This window comes from Mustelus asterias, chromosome 19 (assembly GCF_964213995.1).
Source record: "Mustelus asterias chromosome 19, sMusAst1.hap1.1, whole genome shotgun sequence".
Lineage (NCBI taxonomy): Eukaryota > Metazoa > Chordata > Chondrichthyes > Carcharhiniformes > Triakidae > Mustelus > Mustelus asterias.
Window position 1 is genome coordinate 30,956,625 of NC_135819.1, and position 14,130 is coordinate 30,970,754.

General features: G+C 45.4%; 1 protein-coding gene across 5 annotated transcripts in view; it reads left to right on the top strand.

Moving 5' to 3' along the window:
- The window catches only part of itpr2 (inositol 1,4,5-trisphosphate receptor, type 2), a 252,424-nt gene that overhangs the window by 201,706 nt on the left and 36,588 nt on the right, over positions 1 to 14,130 (top strand). For all 5 annotated transcript variants that reach the window (XM_078235257.1, XM_078235259.1, XM_078235258.1 and 2 more), the window contains 3 exons: positions 4,301 to 4,426; positions 7,868 to 8,043; positions 13,696 to 13,860. In XM_078235257.1, coding sequence (XP_078091383.1) covers positions 4,301 to 4,426; positions 7,868 to 8,043; positions 13,696 to 13,860 — 467 coding nt within the window. The remainder of the gene's footprint in view (positions 1 to 4,300; positions 4,427 to 7,867; positions 8,044 to 13,695; positions 13,861 to 14,130) is intronic.

Here is a 14,130-nt window from a genome sequence, read left to right on the forward strand (position 1 = left end):
GTTTGTGTGGATTCTGCACGTTCTCCCCGTGTCTGCGTGGGTTTCCTCCGGGTGCCCCGGTTTCCTCCCACACTCCGAAGATGTGAGGGTTAGGTTGATTGGCCATGCCAAATTGCCCCTGGGTGTCAGGGGAATTATCAGGGGATACAGGGATGGGGCCTGGGTGGGATTGTGGTCGGTGCAGGCCTGATGGGCTGAATGGCCTCTTTCTGCACTGTAGGGATTCTCTGATTCTACAATCTGATGCACTTGGCACATTTCCCGGCATCCTGCTCATTCAGTGGGGCGGCAGGATGTGTCACTCACCATAATGATGAAGCCTGAAAGGATTGGCATGCAGTGCCTGGGCCTGAGGAGGGCATCAGTCCTTTTGAATATACCATCAGGGAGCCTGTATCTCTGCCTGAGGCCTTGATCTGCAGCATTAACTGGCCCTGAAGTGGCCGGTGCTGGGTGTGCCCAGGAAAACCTGCATCGAGGGCCCTTTAGATCGTAAGGGAAGATTTGGACCGATAGGTACCTGAATTTTAATCAGTGACGAGTGGCTCGCTGTTGCCCACAGTCAAAGAACATGGGCTGCTGACACTAACCGTACTGTGGACCTGATTACCCCTCACTCCTTCCAGTCCAGTCACCCTGCACTTTCCAATCCAGAGCCCACCCCACCTTCACATCTCCTTTATATCCTTACCGAAGAGCGGTGTTCTGATCTTCCGTTCTGCCAGCAAGATGCCTGTAACTTCATCAAACAGCTCTGACGAAGGGTCATCCAGACTCAGAATGTTGGCTCTATTCTCTCTCCACAGATGCTGTCAGCCCTGCTGAGATTTTCCAGCATTTTCTGTTTTTGTTTCCTGTAACTGTTTTCAGTTTGCCCCCTCAGTGGTAATGATGCCCAAAATCAGAGACCCCTCAGGCCTCACCACTCCAACACAGGCCATTATGTGCCACAGTTCAAGGATTCCTAACTTCCACACCCAATGGGCGGGATTTTCTGCCCATGCTCGTCCCAAAGCCATAAAATCCCACCTGAGGTCAACGGGATTTTGCATAGGTTTACCAGGATGATTCCGGGGATGGCGGGACTGATGTATGAGGAGAGATTGACGAGGTTAACAAGGTTAGGATTGTTTTCGCTAGAGTTCATTCGAATGAGGGGGGATCTCATAGAGACTTGTAAAATTCTAACAGGACTAGACAGGGTAGATCCAGGGAGCATATTCCTGATGGTGGGGGAGTCCAGAACCAGGGGTCACAGTCTGAGGATTCAGGGTAGACCATTTAGGATGGAGGTGAGGAGACATTTCTTCACTCAGAGTGGTGAGCCTGTGGAATTCGTTACCACAGGAAGTAGTTGATGCCAAAACATTGAATGTATTCAAGAAGCAGCTAGATATAGCACTTGGGGCGAACGGGATCAAAGGTTATGGGGAGAAAGCAGGATTAGGCTATTGAGTTGGATGATCAGCCATAATCGTGATGAATGGCGGAGCAGGCTCGAAGGGCCAAATGGCCTCCTCCTGCTCCTATCTTCCATGTTTCTATAGTCCACAATTCCTGTGGTGGGGCAAGGTGGGAAAATTCCACCCAATATCTTCCCACACTTTGTGGCCACAGATGATATAAATACCTATTCCAGCAACTCATTGTTTAGAATTCTGGGTAGGCGATCAACGAATCTTAGTCAGTGCTGTCATTGCCAGAGCTTGGGCTTCATGCTGCTTATTTTATATAAAAATATATTTCCTGTACATCACTAAAGTTCTGGTTTCATTGTGATTCCAGTGAAATCCTGTCTCTAATTCTTTTCCTTTTGGATTTCTCCGTCGGGCCTGTACTTTCGCTCAGCCTCATTTCCTTTGTCATTGTTTTTCCCAGCAGCCCTCAGTGTTTCACACACACTCAGTACTTTATTGGGTGGAACTGATAAAACGCACATTCCATTTTGTCTGTGGATGTATATATAAATTTTTATTAATTGAAAGGTGCCAACTTCATCCCAGCTATATTGCAGAAGACTTGTACTCCAGAACCACATCCCTAGCCAGGCTGTTCCAGTACAGCCCCAACACTGACATCTAACCAACAATATGATTTGATTTCTTTTTGATCTGATTTGATTTATTATTGTCACGTGTATTAGCATGCAGTGAAAAGTATTGTTCCTTGCGCACAATACAGACAAAGCATACCGTTCATAGAGAAGGAAAGGAGAGAGTGCAGAATGTAGTGTTCCAGTCATAGCTAGGGCGTAGAGAAAGATCAACTTAATGTCAGGTAGGTCCATTCAAAAGTCTGACGGCAGCAGGGAAGAAGCTGTTCTTGAGTCGGTTGGTACATGACCTCAGACTTTTGTATCTTTTTCCCGACGGAAGAAGGTGGGAGAGAGAATGTCCGGGGTGTGTGGGATCCTTGATTATGCTGGCTGCCTCGCCGAGGCAGCGGGAAGTGTAGACAGAGTCAATGGATAGGAGGTTGTAATAGCCCAGACACATCCTGTCCACTAAAAGCAGGACAGGCCCATTCCTGTCCAATACTGCGTCATCAGCAAAATGATGGAAGGTGTCGTTAACAGTGCGATCGAGTAATACTCGCCCACCAGTAACCCACTCACCAATGCCCTGCTTAGCTTTCACTGGGTTCACTCAGCTCCTGACTTCATTACAGCCTTAGTCCAAATATGGACGAATGAACTGAATGCCAGAGGTGAGAGCGACTGCCCCTGATATCAAAGCAGCACTTGATCAAATGTAGCATCAAGGAACCCGAGTAAAACTGGAGTTGATGGGAATCAGGGGTATATCAGGAGCCATATCTAGCACAAAGGAAGGTGGGTGTAGTTGCGATACTGGAGACCGATCATCTCAGCTCCAGGACATCTCTGCAGGAGTTCCCCAGGGTAGTGTCCAAGGCCCAACAAGCTTCAGCTGCTTCATCAATGACCTTCCCTCCGTCATAAGGTCATTGATGAAGCAGCTGAAGATGGTTGGGCCTAGGACACTACCCTGAGGGACTCCTGCAGAGATGTCCTGGAGCTGAGACGACTGATCCTCCACAACCACAACCATCTTCCTGTGTACCAGGTATGACTCCATTCAGCAGCGTGTTTGCCTCCTGATACCCATTGATTCCAGTTTTGCTCGGGCTCCTTGATGCCACATTCGGTCGAATGCGGCCTTGATGTCAACGGTTATCACTCTCACCTCACCTCTGGAATTCAGCTCTTTTGTCAATGTTTGAATCTTCCAAACTTGTGACCTCTAACCCTAGTAGGACAAGGGCAGCAGATGAATGGGGACACCTGGAAGTTCCCCTCCAAGCCACTCTCCATCCTGACGTGGAAATATATCACTGTGGCTGAATCAAACTCCTGGAATGTTCTTTGTAACAGTGTTGTGGGTGTCACGAATAGTTCACAAAGCAACTTGCCATTATCACCACTTCAGTGCATGAGGCGTCAACATCAAAAGGATACTTGTCTCTGGCAAGGTGATGGCCAAGGGGATAAAGGAGTTTGATTGGGGAGACTTGGAGAAGCTTTTTCCAGTTGTTATAAAGTCCAGACCTAGGGATCATAAATCTAAAATAAAAGTGGAAAATTCTGGAAATATTTGGCAGATCTGACACCAATTCTGGAGAGAGAAGCAGAGCTAATGTTTCAGGACAATGACCTTTATCGCTTTTTCTAATCACCAATAAATTCACACAGAGCCTGAAGAAAGTGGCTAGAAGGAGGAGGTTCAACCACATGGAATTAGAGCATGAAACAGGGAGAGATAGAATGACAGAAGCAGGGAGAGATAGAACGACAGAAGCAGGGAGGGATAGAACGACAGAAGCAGGGAGGGATAGAACGACAGAAGCAGAGAGGGATAGAACGACAGAAGCAGAGAGGGATAGAACAACAGAAGCAGAGAGGGGTAGAACGACAGAAGCAGGGAGGGATAGAACGACAGAAGCAGAGAGGGATAGAACGACAGAAGCAGGGAGGGATAGAACGACAGAAGCAGGGAGGGATAGAACAACAGAAGCAGAGAGGGATAGAACGACAGAAGCAGGGAGGGATAGAAGGACATGCTGATAGAGTTAGATGAAGGAGGGTGAGACGAGTTTCATGTAGAGCCTAAATGCTAGCATGCACCAGTTGGGCCGAATGGCCTGTTTCTGTGCTGTAAATTCTATGCAGAAATCGTGTGCGTGCTCAAGTGACGTCCCTGTATCCTCATCGCTGTGTGGGGTTAATGATTTTTATTGGACGACACCATGGCACTTTTATTCACCTTGTGCTTTCTGTCTTTAGATAACCCGGCCCTGTACTGGTTCTCGAAAAACATCTCACTGTGGGGGACCATTTCATTCAATTTTGCAGTATTTATCAATCTAGCTGTCGCACTTTTCTATCCGTTTGGAGATGATGGTGATGAGGGTAAGTTAGAATGTTTGAAAATGAATTGCTGTGGTTTATGCGCATCAGTTGCCTGTTTTTTCAGATTCCCTGTTGTTTGCTGGTCTCATTACTATACTGGAAGCATCCTCCAGAGGAGGAATGTGTATTTATCGAGTACCTTTAGTGGCCTCGAGATGTCCCAAAGTGATTTACAGCCAAGTGTGCACACGATTGTATGATAGAGGAATCTGACAGCCAATTTGCACACAGCAAGATCCCACAAACGGCAATGTGCTAATGACCAAATGATCTGTTGTGAGGTTGATCGGCAGGTTACATATTGGTCAGGACGCTGGAGAAACATCCGCTCCTCTCTCCAAACTCAGCTCGTTGGCTCTCTTACCCCCATCTGGGAGGGAAGACGGATTCTCAGTTTAAGGTCTCGACCTCAAAGAACAGTGCAACACTCCCTCAAGACAAATAAAATATTTTTTTTTCATCCACGGGACGTGGGTGTCGCTGGCTGGGCAGCATTTATTGCCCATCCCTAGTTGCCCGAGGGCAGTTGAGAGTCAACCACATTTCTGTGGGTCTGGAGTCACATGTAGGCCAGACCAGGTAAGATTCCCTTCCCTAAAGGACATTAGTGAACCAGATGGGTTTTATTGATAATCGACAATGGCAATGCGATAATGACCAAAATCTCAGTCACCCTTCTGCCTTGCGAGATTGTTTTCACTGTGGTGAGGGGATCAACTCTTGTGTTAAGCAACACCTGGTGAACCTGAGGACCCCCCCCCACTCTGGTGTGGCAGTGTCTGCCACATTTACTGCAGAGGGGGCAGTGGCCTCTGCTTTCTCTGGACCCTCAGACAGCTGAACATTTTGTCTCTGCTCTCATCTTCCAATGACCTTTCAGTCAGCCTCCAGAGGTCATGGCCAATAGCCATGTTGTCAGTATCAGACCCAGTTGTCAGTGTCATAGAAACATAGAAGATAGGAGCAGGAGGAGGCCATTCGGCCGTTCATTACAATCATGGCTAATCGTCCAACTCAATAGCTGAAAAGCTTTCTCCCCGTAACCTTTGATCCCATTCGCCCCAAGTGCTATATCCAGCCGTCTCTTGAATACATTCAATGTTTTGGCATCAACTACTTCCTGTGGTAATGAATTCCACAGGCTCATTGGGTGAAATGTTCACCATCTTCATATCTGACTTGCCATGGTCTTTATCATGGAGCTATGACACCCAGGAAGTCATGACCCAGTGGCCGGTTCACCATACGGAAGGGCTTTAGGTGTCCGGCCACCAGCCACCCAATGAAGATGGCCAAGCTGGCACAGACATCAGTGCAGTAGCAATGAGTCTGTGCTGATGGAATGAGCAGGCTCCAGGAACTCGGAGTTAGTCACCTTCTCCTGATGAGAGATGCTGCAATGTATCTGAAACAGCGACGGTGGGAACAGTTCAGCCTTTTCTCCTGCCTGTGTATGTTGTCTGGGTCTCTCCACTGTGGAGGATTCTGCTGAGGACACAGGTTTGGCAGACTCTCAGTTTGGAGTTCTCTCTCGGGTACTGTTGTTCCACACTCTCTCACTCAGCCTGGGCAGAACATCTGTAGCCTTAGTGAAACGTGGGTGTTGATTTCAGCATTACACCTGCCCTGTCAGGTGGGTGTAAAAGATCCCATGGTAATATTTGGAAAAACCTCAAGGTTAGTTGCCCCTGGTACCCTGGGCAATATTTATTTCTCAACTAGCATTATTGAAACTGGCTTTCTCATCATTATCTTATTGCTGTTTGTGGGATCGTGCTGTGTGAATATCAAGATGCTGCACTTCCTACATTCCCACTGTGAAAAGAACTTCATTGGCTGTAAAGTCCTTTGGTATGTTTGAAGATTGTGAAAGGTGCCATGTAAATGCTACGCTGATCCCACAGGTCAGCGTTGAGGATCATTTGGGCCAGTGTTTGTCCAGCAAGGTATTTAGTGCGACCTGTACCTGTATGTTTTGGCAGTTTAATACTTCGCAAAACAAAGTGTAGGGACCAGACCCTGAGAGAAGCAACGATGTATTTCCTTAACCAATCAAATTCAAGGATACTGATATTAACTAGGCAGGTAATTAGAGTGAGTGAACTTTATCAAATCAGGTAAAAGAAGATTGAATTAGAACGAGAAAGAGGGGCAGAAAGGAAAAATGTTGTAATTTCAAGTTTTGTATTTTTAAAGTCTTTAACAACAATTAAATTCTGAAGGAATGAGATCCCACACATGTAATAGTTAATTTTTGGAGCCAGGGAGATGGTAAGGCAGTATCTACCACTTGCTGCATTGTAAAAAGCTTACTTCTAATGAAATGAACAAAATGTAATATTTCTGGGGTGAGTTTAGTTAATATCTATGTTGCTAATGCAGCAACTTTGCACCATTTAATGCATTTCAGTGGGGAACAGAGAGCGCAATGCTGTTTTGAACAAAGAATAGTGCAGCACAGGAACAGGCCCTTCAGCCCACCAAGCCTGTGCTGATCACATTGTCCTATCCAGACCAACTGCTTATATCCCTCTATTTCCCATCTGTTCATGTGTCTATCCAGATAAGTCCTCAATGTCACTAACGTATCTGTCTCAACCACCTCACTTGGCAGTGCATTCCAGGCCCCCACCACCCTCTGTGTAAAAAAAAAACTTCCCCCACACGTCTCTACTGAACCTCTCCCCCCTTATCCTGAACTTGTGCCCCCTTGTAATTGTCATTTCTGCCCTGGGAAAAAGCTTCCCGCTGTTCACCCTATCTATACCCCTCATAATTTTATAAACTTCTATCAGGTCGCCCCTCAGAGGGATGTTTTTTACACAGAGGGTGGTGGGCCTGGAATGCGCTGCCAAGTAAGGTGGTGGAGGCAGACACGCTGACATCGTTTAAGATTTACCTGGATAGTCACATGAGCAGCCTGGGAATGGAGGGATACAAACAATTGGTCTAGTTGGACCAAGGAGCGGCACAGGCTTGGAGGGCCGAAGGGCCTGTTTCCTGTGCTGTACTGTTCTTTGTTCTTTGTTCTCAGCCTCTGTCTTTCCAGGGAGAACAATTCCAGTTTATTCAATCTCTCCTCATAGCCAATACCCTCCATACCAGGCAACATCCTGGTAAACCTCTTCTGTACTCCCTCCAAAACCTCCATGTCCTTTTCCCAAAGTTAAAGGTGGAGTGACACTGTTCAGACAGCAGCTTTAGGATATTTGGTTTTAACCACTCACCTGGTGTGAATCTGCCGTACCATTTCTGCCCAAAGTCTCTTTGTTATTTTGACAGCCAGGTCTGGCCTGTGATTGGCAATGACTCCAGTTGCCGCAGTGAAATGGGAAATGTGGTAATCAGAAATCCAGCGTTGGAGTTTGACTTGAGCGGCAGTTATGTTGTTATCCGTTATCGGCTACTCGGTGACACTTTTTGCTCTTTTCCTCTTTGCAGGTACCATCCCTCCACTGTTTTCGTTGCTGCTCTGGATACTGGTTGCTGTTTGCACTGCTTTGCTTATTCTCATACCCAAACCTCATGGAATAAGATTATTTATTGTATCCGTCATGTTCCGGTCCATATACACAATAGGACTGGGGCCTACGCTTATAGTCTTGGGAGCTCTCAATGTAAGTAGCTACTTGTCATCCCAAGAAAATTAACATTATTTGCCAATTCTGTGTGAGCCAGAGGTTAATGAGAATCTGTAGCTGAGGGTATTTTTATTGGTACAAAAGATAAAAGAGAAGAAAAACTTGATTTTAAAAAGCATCTTTCTGAATGATTGGCTGTCCCACAGTGCTTTACAGCAATGAAGGATTTTTGAAGTGTCGCCACTTTATTCATGTGGAAATTGTGCCCATTCTATAAATTTCTGCTCCCACTGACGAGCTTTGTTCCACTGGAGTGTATTTTGGAGATTGGGTATCAGAGTGACATGGTGGGACAGTGGTTAGCACTGCTGCCTCACAGCACCAGGGACCCGGGTTCAATTCCCGGCTTGGGTCACTGTCTGTGTGGAGTCTGCACCTTCTCCCCGTGTCTGTGTGGGTTTCCTCCGGGTACTCCGGTTTCCTCCCACAGTCTAAAGATGTGCGGGTTAGGTGGATTAGCCATGCTAAATTGCCCCTGAGTGTCAGGGGGATTAGCAAGGTAAATATGAAGGGTTACGGGGATAGGCCTGAGTAGGATTGTGGTCAGTGGAGGCTCGATGGGACAAATAGCCTCTTTCTGCACTGTAGGGATTCTATGATTTCCTGCACATCAATGTCCTGAGTTGGGCTCCCAAATTTGCAGCTTCACCACATTAACATCCGGCTCTGGATCTGTCAAATCCTTGGAAATTCATCAGTCTATTTCCATGAGTCAACCTGACCTTAACTAATTTGTAAAACATGCACACAGGAGGGGTCAGCATCTACTGTTTCTTCAGAAGATACGGGGCAGGATAATGGCGACCCAGATCATAATTCAGTCCGAGTTTTATGGTCCTTATTTATTTTTATTTAATACGTCACCAAACCTGTTATTTTGGAAACAGAAGAGTATTGTTTTTCCCGTCTGTTACAGTCTGATGACTAATCAATGCCAAACTGAGGTCCTATAGCACCAGTACTACTGGGGCAGTATTATTACAATGTGATAAGTTTACATAGGCCGTTTACATGGTCAGTGTGGGTATAGGAATGTGAAATAAGTAGGACACTATTGTGTTTTCTGTTTTTGCTGTCATTTAGGCTGAGTTGTTAAGTTATAAGGAGGCTTACAGAGGAATATCGATTGGTTAAGTGAGTGGACAAAACATGGTTAATGGAGTAAAATGTGGGAACATGTGAAGTTGCCAATTTTGGCTGGAAAAAATAAAATTTTTATTATCTAAAATAATGGTAAGAAATTGCAGAGCTCTGAGATGTAGAGGGATCTGGGTGTCCTAGTGCATGAATCACAAAAGTATACAGCACAGCAAGAACTAGGAAAGCTAATAGTGTTATCGTTGTGAGAGGAATTGATGACAAAAGTAGGGAGGTTATGCTTCAGTTGTACAGGGCATTGGTGAGACCACATCTGGAGTGTTATGTACAGTATTGATCTTATTGAAGGAAAGATGTAAATGTGTTAGAAGCAGCTCCGAGATGGTTTATTAGACTAATACCAGGAATGGGAGGGTTGTTTTATGAGGAAAGATTTGAGAGGTTAGGTTTGTATCCACTAGAGTTTAGAAGAGTAAGCGGCAACTTGATCAAAACCATTAAGATCCTGAGGGGTATTGACAGGGTAGATGTGGAGCAGATGTTTCCTCTTGTCAGAGAATCTAGATGTGGAGATGCCGGCGTTGGACTGGGGTAAACACAGTAAGAAGTTTAACAACACCAGGTTAAAGTCCAACAGGTTTATTTGGTAGCAAAAGCCACACAAACTTTCGGAGCTCCAAGCCCCTTCTTCAGGTGAAGAATCTCAGAGAATCTAGAACCAGGGGTCACAGTTAAAAAATAAGCAGTCACCTGTTTAGGACAGATGTGAGGAGAATTTGTTTTCTCTGAGGGTTGAGAGTCTTTGCAGCTTTCTTCCTCAGAAGGCAGTGGAAGCAGAGTCCACATGTTTTTAAGGCAGAGTTAAATAGATTCTTGACAGCCTTGCACCTCCTCCTCCCCTTGTTTATTGGAGTAGGCAGGAGGTTAAGGTTACAGTCAGATCAGCTATGATTTCATTGAATGATGGAGCAGGCTCGAGGGGCTGAGTGGCCTACTCCTGCTCCTAGTTCATGTTCTTGCCCTCCCCATAGACTCCTTAATATTATGCTCCGTTCTCACCAATTGTGGGTGAAAGACTCAATCTTCTGTGACCGGGAATCGGGGCCAGTGAACATTCCTGGAGGCCATGAGATGCTGTCAGCGTGGAATGGGAGTCATGGCGTTGACCTTTGCTTCAATCTGAAGCAACTGAAGAAACTATCCAGGCGAATGGATGGTTTGCCCAAAGCTCCCCGAAGCTGTTGAATAATAAGGGTCACAGATTGAGGGAAAAATATTGCCTGTTATTTTCTTCCAACAGTCTTGGATTGAGGCACAGTTTTCTCTTAATTTAAAAATAGATGAAATTCAGAAAGTGGCTATATGTAGCAAACCGGGTTTGAAACTGAGGCCAATACTGTGAGCCAGCTGTGTTTTTATTACTGTATCAGAATGCTGATTGACACTTGTAATCTAACATATTCAAAGGTCTGTGCAATAACAGCAGAGTCCGGTATTAAGGCAAGTGGTTAATAAAGTCAGCAATAAGAACACACGAACTAGGAGCAGGAGTAGGCCATTCAGCCCCTCGAGCCTGCTCCGCCATTCAATACCATCATAGCTGATCTGACTGTAACCTTAACCTCCTGCCTACTCCAATAAACAAGGGGAGGAGGAGGTGCAAGGTCATCAAGAATCTATTTATCTCTGCCTTAAAAACATGTGGACTCTGCTTCCACTGCCTTCTGAGGAAGAAAGCTACAAAGACTCTCAACCCTCAGAGAAAACAAATTCTCCTCACATCTGTCCTAAACAGGTGACTGCTTATTTTTTAACCGTGACCCCTGGTTCTCGATTCTCTGACAAGAGGAAACATCTGCTCCACATCTACCCTGTCAATACCCCTCAGGATCTTAATGGTTTTGATCAAGTTGCCGCTTACTCTTCTAAACTCTAGTGGATACAAACCTAACCTCTCAAATCTTTCCTCATAAAACAACCCACCCATTCCTGGTATTAGTCTAATAAACCATCTCGGAGCTGCTTCTAACACATTTACATCTTCCCTTCAAGAAGATCAATACTGTACATAACACTCCAGATGTGGTCTCACCAATGCCCTGTACAACTGAAGCATAACCTCCCTACTTTTGTCATCAATTCCTGCTCCGCCATTCAATACCATCATGGCTGATCTTATCTCGGTCTCAACTCCACTTTCCTGCCTGTTCACCATAACCCTTCAACCCCTCACTAATTAAAAATCTGTCTATCTCCTCCTCAAATTTACTCAATGTCCCGGCATCCATCGCACTGTGGGGTCGTGAATTCCACAGATTCACCAGCCTTTGAGGGAGGTAGTTTCTCCTCATCTCTGTTTTAAATCTGCTACTCCTTATCCTAACACTATGACTTCTTGTTCTAGATTGCCCCACAAGAGGCAGCATCCTCTCTATGTCTATTTTGTCAATACCTTTCATCATCTTAAGCGGCACGGTGGCATAGTGCTGCTGCCTCACAGCGCCAGGGACCTGGGTTCGACTCCCAGGTTGGGTCACTGTCTGTGTGGAGTCTGTACATTCTCCCCGTGTCTGCGTGGGTTTCCTCCGGTTTCCTCCCACAGCCTGAAAGATGTGCTGGTTAGGTGCATTGGCCGTGCTAAATTCTTCCTCAGTGTGCCCGAACAGGCGCCAGAGTGTGGCAACTAGGGGATTTTCACAGTAACTTCATTGCAGTGTTAATGTAAGCTTACTTGTGACACCAGTAAGTAAACTTAAACTTTTTTACAGCATATTCAAGTGAGGAATACAGCTTAAAGTCACCCTCAACACGGCAGTTTTAATTTAAGTTAAAAGTTATTGGTTATTTTCTATGTTTAGCTTCATCTGCTCATAGTTCAATGATCTGGAAGCTATTAATAACACCATTGATTCATTTTACAAGTGTCAGTGTGTTAAACCCAGACATTGACCTTTGAATGTACAGAGTACGTTACAGTTAATACTAATTCTGGAGCCACTTCTCTTAGCAGCTCTTGAATGTTGAATCTGGTGGGGTCGGGAGCTTGGAAAGGGTAATGAAAGTTGGAGGGGTGGGGGAGAGGCACTATTTGAAAAACAGGCACTATTTCACTTGACTTCACTTGAGTTTGATTTCACAAGATGTTTGATGGAGTTGGGGGCAGAAGAGATGATATCAAATGGCACCGGGAATGGGGTACTTTATTTCTGTGGAAAGACCAGCAATAGAGGTGTTTAAAATTCTGAGGAGTATTTATAGAGTGAAAAAGGATAAAGGGTGGAATACTCCCAAGCCCTCACTGCGTGTTCAATGGTGGGCTTGATGGGAGATATGACGGGAGTAGGTTACCTGCCCTTTGACCTTGTCCCATCATTCAATACAGCACTATCATGGCTGATTTTCTGTTTACCCCAACTCAACTGCTTGGGCGTTGGTTCGCTCAATTGACTAGGTGGCTGGAATGTGTGGCTCAATGATGCTAACTGCTTGGGTTTAATCCCTGTACAAACTGAGAGAGTTCTGGCTTTACCCATGCCTGGTGCAGAGTGATGCCACTTGAGCTAAGTAATCAGTTTCTCTGATGATGAGAGATCCCGATGGTCCCTGGTGGACGATGGCCAATTAACTTACGATGTGGAGATGCTGGCGTTGGACTGGGGTAAACACAGTAAGAAGTTTAACAACACCAGGTTAAAGTCCAACAGGTTTATTTGGTAGCAAATGCCACAAATAGCAAATGCAATTAACTTACCTCCGCTTTTAACTGCAGCATAAGTATAGGAATTCTCCCTCTCCAATATACAGAGCAATCTCCGTCTTGGGTCACTGTCTGTGCGGAGTCTGCATGTTTTCCCCATGTCTGTGTGGGTTTCCTCTGGGTGCTGCAGTTTCCTTCCACAGTCTGAAAGATGTGCTGGGTAGCGTATTGGCCATACTAAATTCTCCCTCAGTGTACCCAAACAGGCGCCGGAGTGAGGCGACTAGGGGATTTTCACAGTAATTTCATTGCAGTGTTAGTGTAAGCCTACTTCTGACACTAATAAGTAACAGAAAAACACTGATGGAGAGTCACACGGACTCAAAATGTTAAATCTGTTCCTTTCTCTCTCCTTAGACGCTGCCACACCTGCTGAGTCTTTCCAGAACTTTCTGTTTTTATTTCAGATTTCCAGCATCCACAATACTTTGCTTTTACAAAGATAATAGTTGGAAAGTTGCCTTGTAATCCCCTCCTTCCTTCAAGCATCCTCACTTGCAGCTTGTCACATAGTCTGGCCTTTTCTTTAAACCACATAAAATGGTTTTGATTTTTTTAAAACCCCCCGTTTCGGAATGCTCTCTTATTTACTGGGTCAAATGTTATGTGATTCAGTGAGGAATTACTCCAGTCAGGCTCTGATAATATTGTTCGCACTTGGCTTGAATTAATTCCAGTTAGGAGCTTTTTATTTTCACTCTGGGCAGGTGTGACTTAATTTCTTTTGCATTAGCTACAGATCTAATAAACTCACGCTTTCCTGTTTTCTTCAGCTGTGCAATAAAGTCGTCTTCTTGGTCAGTTTTGTTGGAAATCGTGGAACATTCACCCGAGGTTACAAGGCAGTGGTGATGGATGTGGAGTTTTTGTACCATGTGACCTATGTGGTGGTCTGTATGCTTGGCCTCTTTGTTAACGAGTTGCTCTACAGTTTTCTGGTAAGTGGCTGTAGCGTATTGAAAATTGCATTGTGCATTTTGTCCATTTTTTCTTTATTCGTGTGACACGAGCGTCGCTGGCTGGCCAGCATTTATTGCCCATCCCTAATTGTCCGAGGACAGTTGAGAGTCAACCACATTGACGTGGCTCTGGAGTCACATGTAGGCCAGACCGGGTAAGGACGATAGATTACTTTCCCTAAAGGACATCAGTGAACCAGATGGGCTTTTCTGACAATCGACAATAGTTTCATGGTCATCAGTAGATTC